General features: G+C 36.0%; 1 protein-coding gene across 1 annotated transcript in view; it reads right to left on the bottom strand.

Moving 5' to 3' along the window:
- Positions 1–12,110, bottom strand: part of LOC106661441 (probable 3',5'-cyclic phosphodiesterase pde-5) — a 257,518-nt gene that overhangs the window by 118,150 nt on the left and 127,258 nt on the right. Inside the window, exon 3 of the mRNA XM_024225891.1 lies at positions 678–780. Within this exon, the coding sequence (XP_024081659.1) occupies positions 678–702 (25 nt within the window). The 5' untranslated portion in view covers positions 703–780. The remainder of the gene's footprint in view (positions 1–677; positions 781–12,110) is intronic.

Here is a 12,110-nt window from a genome sequence, read left to right as displayed (position 1 = left end):
TATGTTAACCATCCGTGGCCATTCTTCAGATCAACCTGCATCTTTGCTATGAGGTAAATATTATTCATTGCACGAATTAGGTTTCAACTGTTGCATTGATTCAAAAGTTTAGTGCACGGTTTATTATGCTGAATTGAATGGAATAAACGACGAAAGACCTCAAAAATTACATATTGTTACATCTGCACTTTCCAACATAACAATTTATTAAAAATAACGAACAGCTTTAATTAGCAGAGTTCATACTGTAACAATTAAATAAATATTATTAAAAAATCGCATTTTAAGTAGAAACCATTTAGTGAAATAATTTTAAACGAAAATTTATTTCCACAGGCGGTGAAGTGCGTATATAACAACTTCAAACTCATTACATGCTCACATCGCTGTATAATTTAATAAAAAGAGCAATGTTTGGCAAAATTTCGTTCAGCATGAAGCAGTTGAGAAATTAACCTGATATACAATTTACCTCTCACGCCAAACTAATTTACATGTTTTTACATTGATCAACTGCTTTTTAATTGCAATTGTTAATGTTAATAATATTGAGAAACCCTTGATATGCATTACAAGAAATCAATATTACAAATTGAATCTACATACTATTTTCTATCAACTAAAATCTATGTACTATATGCTATGATTCTACAACATGCCATTTACGATATACATACTAAATTGGACAAAGTCTTCCGACATCGATTGAAGAAGGCGAAACTCGTTTGAAACAGATCGTACGTCGAAACTAGGCGGACCAGGTTGACCAGGGGTGATAAACTGCGAACAAATTTTCAACAACTCGATGACCGAGAAGCAAGAATTCAAAATTAACTAGAATGTACACTGATGTTTTGTTTTGTTTGCTAAGATTCGTTTTAAACTGGCTTGACATGTCCTATAAATGTAGCTGTATTTCAAAACTTAAAAAATAACGCTCGCGGGAGCAGACCCGAATCAGTTTTTGAAAACATCCACAAAAATGATAAGCTACAAAGCTCGAAGTTTACTAGGCACAATCATAATTCCCTTAACTAAAAAAGTACCAAAGATTTTTTAAAATCATGAGCTAAAATAATTCTAGGAGGGAAAATCATCTTTAGCAGATGTAATCCTTTTCTGGGTAAAGTTGGTGACTAAATCCAACGACAATCGCAGCAGCTGTTGGACCCATGGTAACCAACGTATTGTGGTTTGCTGATAACATAGATTATAACGCTCACAGACTAGCTTGCTTGGGCACAACTGGGACAATGAGACCCGAATTCCAGCATTAGAAGTTCTCAATCTTCCACCCCTGAATATCTCTATCCGGGGAAAAACTAAAACAATTCTATAGCCAGCAAAAAAAGGAGCACTTAATCCTTCGGGAGAAACTTAGGCACACAAGGTTCTGGTGATGCCTGGAGGCCATGATCACAAAATTCACATTGGATGAGCAATTTCAAATTAAAATTCACAATAGGGCAGGTTCGATCCACTCGGACACCAACTTCCTATCTCAACCTCATCACTTGAATTGTCCCTCCTTTTTGCCATTTTTCAAATGTCGTGTAATCTATTCGATTCTCGGCGACAAATGACAAGGCTACGGAGAGCTTTAGTGAAATATACTCCATTTTGCTTCTTAAATCGTTTTCGTGGTCCGATTAACCAAATAAATTCTTTTCAATTAATTAATCTTTAAGTGAGGTATTGGTTGAGATAAGTGTCACGAGCGGGATTCGAATTTGAAGAATAAAATTTAAACGATATAGGCATAGCTTGAAAGTATACTAGCACATCCAACGGTGGTCATATTAATTCATAATTTACCATATTAATAATTCCAATTAATTATCCTTTTTCTCTACGATTTTTGGTTGAGATGAGCGGGATTCGAACCCTTGAACTTCAGCTCAATACGCCGCAGCTGTAACCATTTGAGCGATTTATGAAGTTATTTTTCATCTCAACATAAAACTTTAGATGAAAAGAATAATTGATTGGAATTATTAATATGGCCCATTATGATCAGTAAGCAAATATGGATTAATTTAATAATTAAAAAAAAGTAATTATTTCCTAACAGCAACTCGTGGCTGAGAATCGCATGCTGGTTACCCGACATTTGAAAATAAGGCAAAAAGAGGGAAAATTCCAACGGTTGTACGTTGATATGACGAGTTGGTGTCCGAGTGGATCGTGGTCACGATGGCTTAAGGGAAGGGTAGCGGCGTATTTAGCCGAAGGTCGTGGGTTCGAATCCCGCTCGTGACACTGACTTTTTTATCTCAACCAATACCTCACATAAAGACTAATTAATTGAAAATAATTTATTTGGTCAATCCGACCACGAAACATAATCGAATTACTGTTAATGTCGACTATCTAATGAACAAATGGCTGAGTAATTGTAAGGATCTATGGAGATAACCCCAAGAATAAAATTCATTTAAGCCTTGAGCACTATATCACTATCTTTCGGCCGGAGACTGTGGCTATTAAACCTGTACCTGGGAGATCATAAGCTAGGTATTTCCAACAAAAGAATAGCGGTCTATTTAGACACTCAAGGCATCACATGGGAATCCGAAGTCGTTTGGGATAGCATCAAAGACATATCAGAACTATACCCTTTGGATAAAGGTCATTTAAGGCAGATAGGCAACGAGGAGGCTGATTTATTACCCAATGAAAGTTCGACCATGACATCTATCAACCTTGAACCCCCAAGAATTTCTAAAAACGCAGCTTAATTATGGGACCTTAATATTATTCAAGAAATAAACGGTAGAACCACTAAGCCAAGGAGGATAGCACGAATGCTGGCCAGATGATAAATTACCCAAAAAAAATTTCCATGAGGACACGTAAAGGCGCTGAACCCTTTTCCTGCATGACGAATTGTCAAAAACGTAAATCCATCAGATAATGCCTCCTCGTATTTCGTTACGGCAAAAATGGCCAGGAAGAAGTACAAAAAGCGGTACACCATCTCAGTTTGTCCGAAGTTGTATGCAGGCTGATTCCTACTCTTGGGAGAGGAAAAAAGGACCAAACGGGGGCCTTTAAGTAAGTTAGTAGGTAAAAAGCCTACAACTTGAAGAAGTGCTCTTTACAATAACTGACATTCCACAACAGTTTGCACAAAGGAAAACCTGAGCGGTAACACAGTAGGTGTGTAGGAAGCTTTTATGAGAGGTTTTTCTTAGTAAAAGAACGCTTGGTAAGGTCGACGAGGACATACGACGAACAGCTTAAAGCTTAATGAAAAATAATGGACATTATGCCACATGACGCTCACGAGCACGTGTAGTCTCCCCCATTTATAAAAACAGTATATTACCTGTCTCGACAGTAAGCTAAATAAATTCAGGACATTCAACCGGAATAACCATCCATTTTCCAGACGATTCCAACCACCTTTTATCATTTAGAAAGACGGAACTCAAATATCACGCCAAATATTCTAAATTGCCTTTTTTTTGTGTTGCCTTATTAATAAAGCCAGAGGCCAAAGTGCTTGGGGAACAAAAAACCTCGACAGCTTCGTTCCATATTAATCATCATAACCATTGTTTATTAAGCCTGAATTGAACTTGGGAGACCATATTAAGCCTGAAACAGGAATTAAACCTTGTCTCAAAACAAATTACTAAATATTTAAAGAAATTCGTTTCTGGCCACTCAGCACAATTTAAACACCCACGTGAACAGAAACTTGTTTTACATAGTTTTCTGTGCAAACATTTACACAGTTTATCAGTATAATCAGTGGTACTGATCAATAAAAGATTTTGCAGGAGCCTGGCAGACCGCAGGGATGGGGAGAGGAGTCGGCCATTGCTGGAATTCTCAGTGTTTAGTTTTGTAGGTTGAGATTTCGGGTTGGGTAAGGAGGATGGTGCCAACATGGACTCTATTGGCCCAGAACCCTACTGCGGCCGAGCAGCCTGCCACAAAAGAGGATACATCTTAAAATGGGTTCTTAATGAGTCCATAACCACAGGTATGAGACACGTGAAGAGATTCATAGAAGGACCATCCGCAAAACTTACGAAAGAATTACTGGAAGGCAACCGCAACCGAACCAGGATTCTGGTTGAACTCCTGAAAGCACATTGCCACTTAAGAAATCACATGCACCGGTAAGAGTACAGACAGAAGAAACACTGTGCAGATACTGCCAGGAAGAGGAGGAGACCGCATAAGACATTTTATGTTTCTATGGAGGTCTATGTAGGTGCATGTTCTTCCAACTAGGACAAGAAAAACCACAGGCAAGATCCTACACCAAGGAACAGCTGGCAAAGATGTGGAGGCTGGTTAATCGCCTGAAGTTATAATTAACAGAGGAACACAATAGAAATATTTCGGTCGAGGTGCAGTAGGCCTTGTTGCCGCCTCTCTTGTCCCTATCCACTATCCCTAGGAGGATGGTTTGGGTGAGACGTTGAAGAGGGCTTGAGCTAGTGGAATGGAGTGGATGGAGAGCTTGGACATGTTGTGGCACCTGTTTAGATCATGTCCGTCAGGAATTGAATGTCTACTTCTTTGTGCATGATCTGGTTAGTGACATAGAAGGGAACTTTCAGGACTTTTGATTTTTTTTGCCTAACCTTTCGGCATTTGCCATATACCTATTTCCCCGTGAGACAGACGGAGTGCCACCGCCGCCGCGGACCAGGAAGTTACGGCGGGTTACCTCTTTTTTATTTATTTTATTTCCGGGTGTTTTAGGAGGATGTAGATAAAAACAATTTACAATTTTACACCTATGGAAAAGTCCACAACCCGTGGCTAAACGTGCCCAGGTTGCCACCATACCGTGCCGAAACGACACCCGAAGACGACCGCCCCCAGCCCAGCGACCCCCCATCCAATCTCAGGTGCTATTTTTTCTTTTCTTTAAATGCCCATGTCGTTTGTAGTCAGAATGTTGAAAACAGCGTTTAAAACATCCAAATCACCTAATCTCAGAACTTGGACTATGTTGGTCGGAAGACTTTTGATTGAAAGGACTGTATTCTTTAGATTTTGGATGGCTTGAATAATTAGTGTCTTGAATATTGTTAGTTTGTGTGAACTCAACGTAGATTTGGATCCACATAGGCTTCTGTGTTGTCCGTACCTTCGTTTCAGTTCTCGTCTTTTTTGTTTTATGTGTATGTTCCGTAAACTTCTACTGTCCAAATACCCAAGGTAGCGGATTTCGTTGGATAGAAAGATTACATTACTGTATATGTGAACTTGTGCGCAGGTATTTCTTCTAAGTGTGGTCGAGAACGGCTCTATAGAACAACTAGGACAAAAAAATCTCCAGGTCGATTTCTAGCCTTAATATGTTGTAACGAAAGAATTTCCGTGAAGGTGGACCTGGAGAAACTTATTGCTTTAGGATGAGGCCTGATTCTGTCGGACAAGTCACGTGAGGTCATATTTTCACATGTCAGACTCAGAGTACTATTGTTAAATCCGAGATAATTTTATACGAAGTATGTCAGCGAAAAGGAGGTCAGAAATAATTAACAATTGTAAAAGAAGATCTTTTACGTTATACAATAGTTGTTTAAATGGAAGACCTATGAAATTAAATTAGGTCACCTAAGTTTGTTTCAGTTTGACTATTAACACAAAATGGGCATTTAACACTTTTAATTCCCTACTTTCTTACCTTGAAGAGGATTCAAATCGTAGAGAAAAGAAGATACAAAACGGTAAAAGTTTGTAGTATTGTCCGTAGAGGGATGTGGTTTGATGCCAAATGGTTTGGTTGTCAGGGGAAAATAAAAGTATTGTTAATATAAAGAAGGAAAGACAGTTAAAAATTCAATGAATTAGCAATCAAGCATGAAAGTTTTTTTATTTGTTAAATTCAATTAAAATATTTTGTAAAAATTAAACATTAATTTTAATTTCAATATTATTTTAGATTGGGGATTTTTTTTAACTAAGTTGCTATTGATTATGTTTTTCAGAAGGAATGTCGCGTGTTAGAACGCAAATAGCCATCACGTGTACGTCGTTTCTTGGGTAGATAAAAGAGCTTTTTGTTTAAAAGTTAAAATAAGTTCTTAGCATTTTTATACAAGGGTCTGCTAATTGTATCTTGCCTAGAGGCACCTTTTTTTCTTGAACATTTTCGAGTAATCGATTTCGCGTTACCGAAGAGTGCCAGTGAGTAAGGTTAGGTGAAATCAGGAATAGTTAAGTTAGGTAGGGTTAATGTTAGGTTAGAGTTATACATAAGCTTAAAAGGTAATCGGTTATTTTACGATCTAATGTACCACAACCAATATCCATCTATTGGTCAATCTTCACTGCTGTGTAAGCTCTTCGTTAAGTTTAAGGTTTTTTTATCAGATCCAAAAGCTTTGTTGGTACCTAGGAAGCCGAGTGGTCAGAGTGATAGACTCTCTGCTCTAGACCCCGCGGTCGTAGGTTCGATTCCCTCAGGCCCCTAGCCTTTAAAAAATACCCGTCCCATATAAGATAGTGCCTTAGCTAATACGCAAAGTTCATAAGACCTTAAAAAAAAACTTTGTTACAAATTCTCTTGTGTATCATTCAGGCTTCCGTTTTTCCTCCCCCTGGAGTCTAAATTTCTATGTAATACGTCCTAAGTTTAGTTTCGGCGGTAATCTTTTAAATGCCTTTATCAAATTCCTTTCTCCTGAGATACAATCCCATTCTAACGAGGACTGATTGCCTAAAGGATCTTACATCTTCGTTTTTGGCAATTTGGTATGTCACAAAATGGTTCCGTAGATGTCTTGACCGAACATTCCTTCCCTAATTTATCAGCCTCCTCATTACCTCGTGTGCCTTGATAACCCAACATGGGTTCTTTATGCACTGACGCAATGCCAAACGGCTTGGGACTTTTCTACCTATTGGTACGCTTTAATGTCAACTCTCGTGTTGGTAACCTAACCTGTTGATCTCCCTGGCACCACAGACTTCATGGCAAAGACTGTAGCGTTGATGCCCAAGGCTTATATGTATTCTCCCAGGAGTAGGAATGTAAGCGTGCATAGTCTTTCACACCATCAGAGAATATGTTGCGCTGTTTCGAGTCATATGCCACAGGAGTCTGAGGTGTCTGTTACGCCCTATATTTAGTAGTTTGGTGTTAGTTTTGATGATGGTTTTTGTTAATACACTTACGCTCGACTCAATTCTACTATTCTCTCAATCCCATCGAAATGAAGAGTTATTCTTAACCATTACCTAATAGATTTGATTATTTGTTATGACAGAAAAGTGTTGAGGGCCGATAGACCAAACTTTCCTTAGCCAATTTATCATCCTCCTCGTTCCCCTTCTGCTCTGAGTATCTTTGTACACAAATAAGGACAATTTGCTTGTTTTTTCTAATTTCTGAGAGGGTATTAAAGCAATCACAAACGCCTTTGCACTTTCTTACCGACGACGTGCCGTCAGGGTCGCCTGGTTTCTTTTGTTGGCAATACCCAGACGTTTAGTGTTGGAAAAAGGACTGGTTTTCATGTTTTGTTGTTTTTTTAAATCCAAATCAGCAACAACCATTCATGAATGAATTATAATCGCATGTAAGATCAAAAAGGCAATGTGGGCCAAGTGTTGCTAAATTTGCCACAACTTTTCAAGCATTTACTAAAGAGAAGAAAAAGAATTTTTAAGTATTCCGAACGCTTCGTAAAAGGAGAAAGACAATTAGGAAAGTAATGAGAACTTTATCTTCCATTAAGTCTTAGGTAATCTTTCATTTTATAGCGAAACGGCCGTCGTTAAATAATTCAACGATCTGTAATGGGGTGCTCTGGTTTTAAAATTGAAACAATAACATTGTTTATTGTTGTTGAAACAACAATCCGTAATATTTTTTTAAATTTTATATTTAAACTAAATTAAAAATGAGCAATCATTTCTTTGAAATTGTCTATGTAAAAGTCTTCAGATTTTTTTAAATTGGAAAATATTGTCTAAGCTCTGAAAGCTTTATAAACATAAAAATTTGTACTTCCTCCAATTGCATGAATTTATTTATTCATAAAAAGAAAGCGATTAATAATAAAGATGGATGAGCTGGAGAAACAGGAAACGAAATTATTAGAATCAAAACGGAAAGGTGAGAAAAGAAATGCAAAACTCGAGAAAAGATAGCTGGCGATGACCAATATAATTTGCCCGCCCTAAAACTAAAAAAATAAATAACAATAATTACAAAAATAAATATCGGAAATATTAAGACAATTTTGAATGTAGTATCAGGATAGTTAAATTTGTTTCAAAATGAAAATCAGTCCAACTTTAAGATATAAACAAATTGACAATATAATATAAGGTTGTTAATGCACTTTAACATGTAGGTACAATATTAATAAATGCATTTAATTAGTACACATTGATATAATTATTGTTATTGTTTGAATATAAAATATAGTTTGCATTGTATAAATTCACCTTTCCAAATCCTAAATGTATTTGTTAAATGTAAACATTGTTTGTAAATCCTAGGCCCTGAAGATGATCTCAATAAAAGATCGAAACGTTGGCACGATAAAGAAAATGTTTTTCTGAAACCTACATCACACCCGACCGCATCTCACGATACTGAATAACTATAATTATTATCTTTTAATTATATCAAGGTATAATCATGTCACTAGATAACAAATGAAAATGTCCCCAGTTTTCATCGGTGATTTCTTGATCGACACGCCATCTTGATCTCATGACCCATACATTGGATAAAAACATGGCTTTATTCTACTTTAGTCTAGAAGTACAATGCAATTCATACTTATAATTAATACATACTAGTTCAGTTAATATATTTTAATTAACTGGCAACTAACTAATGAATTAAACAAATTATAAACTTCCGGGTAGTCGGTAGTCAACCAATGCCATCTAGATCTGATGACGTATTCTAGCCGGTGGCCACATAACTTTCCCGAAAAAATTGTTTATTACCCTTTAACATATATATAAAGTGTAATAAATGCATATAATGAACACATGAATATTATAGTTTATTTCACTAACTAACAAATTAAAACTTTTCCAGTAGTTTTTCACTAGTGCCAACACAATTGTTAAGAATCAAGATTTCACGACAAATCCTAGCCCCCACAGTGGCCACACCATCTCCAAATAATTGAGTTTCTTACCCTTTAATAATGTATATAGTTGCCAGTATAATAAATACATATTTATGCAATTATTATAGTTTAATTCACCGATTCCTAACTAAAAATTAACCTAATTATAACCTTCCAAGTTGTTTTTCACCGTTTAGATCTACATGCCTTCCTAAATATCATGAAAAATTCCAGCCACATCCTACTCAATAAAATTGTATATTACATAATAATCGTAAATTAATACAATTAATATATTTGATTCAATGGTCGGTTGCAAACAAATTATATTCTTCTCAATAGTATTTTATCAGTCCCGTTAAATCGACACGGCTTCCTAGATCCACGACACATTCTCGCCCTCATTCACTTAATTAACATACATTGTTGCAATTATTATTATGTGGGGATTTATTTCAAGTAACCAGCCTTAATTTTCTCTAAAACAATTTATTGTAAACGCATTTTGACCGTGTTTTGGCTCCTTAGTGCCTACATTTAAAAACTCGAGTGTTATAGTCTAACTAGGAATTACCATAGAAATCGAATAGGGGAAAAAGAATATGGGACACTGGGTACTCATTTTCAGCCCATAATTTGAAACAATAATGTGCTAGGTATGATTTTAGGATTTGTAATAAGGAGAGGATGTGTATTGCTTTATATTAAAGAAAACTCCCGGCTGCCAAAAGCTTCCTAACTAAGGACGAACCAAAGCGGTAGTCTGTGTTCTCTAAAGAGAGAAATAGTACACACAAACCTTATTTACCTAAAAAAAAAAAAAAAACTATATAGATTGATTATTGAGAAAATATCTATCAAAACAGAGATTTACTTTTACACGATCTAAAAAGACGTGAAGACGTGACAACAAGTTTGCAATACCTTCCAGTCTTGCGGGTTTAGCATAGGTACTTGAAATACCTTCGTATCTCATGTGCCTTTCGAAACAAATCGAGGGTGTGCCGGTAAAAGCACGATCCACTCGGACCCTAACTTCCCAACTCAACCCCTGAATTTGAGTGGATCGAGGTCTTGCTAGCTCAAGTGGTAGAGCAGCGGCGTATCTAGCCGAAGATCGTGGGTTCGAATCCCGCTCGTGACACTGACTTTTTTATCTCAACTAAAAACCTTAATTNAGATTTTTTTTTATATGTTCTCACTTGTATTTAAAAATAAAGAGGTCACGATAGCTCAAGTGGTAGAGCAGCGGCGTATCTAGCTGAAGATCGTGGGTTCGAATCCCGCTCGTGACACTGACTTTTTTATCTCAACTAAAAACCTTAATTAATTGAAAGATATTAATTGGTCAAGCGGACTACAAAAACTAGTGAGTTTTATTTAAGTTTCAGCTTTTCAGCAGTGGACAGGGTACGTTGCTTTCAAATTACAACGTTTGGCACTTCCGAATAGTACACTTCACTCTTCATGAATCCCCAAACGAAATAGTCCAGGGGTCAATAATAACAATATACAATAATCCTTTAATCGGTTTCGAACCCAAATTAAAAAACGTTTATGAACTGTCGAGATTCGGCCCATAGTTAATTAGGACTTTTTGGTTCCATTTTGAATATAGAATCTACTGGCAAAATTTGTAACACAAGTAGCCGAACTCCTTGTATAAAAATATAATAGGCCTGGGGTAAAAACAGTTTTAATTTGTATCATGCCATACTTTGCCTATAAAAGAAGAGAGAAACGTAAAAACACTTCTGAACAGTACAGTTTTTGCTCGAGACATGAGGTAATGTAATATGAAACTCTGCGAAGTTTATGAGTACTAGAATGACATTTCGAATGCCAAATTGAGTATCTGATAATATATTGGAATTAACGATATAGATGAATATTTTATGAATTAATTTTTCCAATAATTTAGTAGAAACGGGTAACGAACTAATAGAATATTTGACGTTGGGATAATTTTAATACAAGAAAGTTTCCATTTTATGGGAAAGGATGTGGTTCTTAATATTGCATTAAATAATAAAGTCAGAAATAGTACATTTTTATAAATAAATAACAGAATGGGGATAATTATTTGCTATAAACAGAATGGACTCCATGAAGACTTCAGTAAATGAAAATGTAGGTTAACAATTTGAAAAATTTGTAAGCCTAAAGATGACAGAAAAGGGGAGTAATACAGACCAAATGAGAAAGGATAACCAGGCCAAAATGATCGCAACATGTTACATAAAAAATTACAATTAATCTGTGAAGCCTAACTATATCTTGTATGGTGGAAATTTTTAAGGGGTAAATGCTTAACCTTTTTACTTTAACGGAAATATAAACAAAAATGTTTAAAAACAAACATCTTTTGGGGAAAAATATACAGTATTATTTATTTAATACATTGGGAGAAGGAGGAGTTCAATATATCTACACTGATAACCAGATATCGCCTTACAAAATGTGTTTTATATTGATTTATAACTTAAGCCCAGGAGAAATTTTCCGTCCATTCCAGAGGAAATTGAACCAGATGCAGATCTGTTATCTTCGAGTTGTCTTGAACTTGAGTAAAAATACGCAAATTGTTGACGGAAAGAGGCAGGTGGTGAAAATAAACAGAAACGAGACTGGCCTCAGGCCAGCTTTTAAGCGTGTGAAGCCGTGGACGAGTTCATAGAAAAGTCAGTTATAAAACACCCGGGGTTCCTATATTTACGAAAGCTTCAAGATAAAAGCCGATGAAGAAAATATCCAGCATGTCATATTTTAAACAGTTTACCAGAATTTATGTAGTTTTTGGAGGAGAAAAAGGGGGATAATTTCAACTATCAGCCAAATTTTAGACATTTTCTCCTCTTTATGGACAAATAATCAACACTTCCATAAAAGGTCAATGTGTATTGTAAAATTGAACCAATTTAAATTTAAATTTGTTTACATGACATGTGGCACGAGGGAATTTAACTATATTTAATTTAATGGAGCGATTTTCCGCCACCTCAGCAAAAGATCAGGCTTTTGAAAATGGTTTCACGCATTGTA

Source organism: Cimex lectularius, unplaced genomic scaffold (genome assembly GCF_000648675.2).
Source record: "Cimex lectularius strain Harlan isolate CLEC.00 unplaced genomic scaffold, Clec_2.1 scaffold23, whole genome shotgun sequence".
NCBI classification, from domain to species: Eukaryota; Metazoa; Arthropoda; class Insecta; order Hemiptera; family Cimicidae; genus Cimex; species Cimex lectularius.
This window is presented reverse-complemented; position numbering and strand designations above follow the sequence as displayed.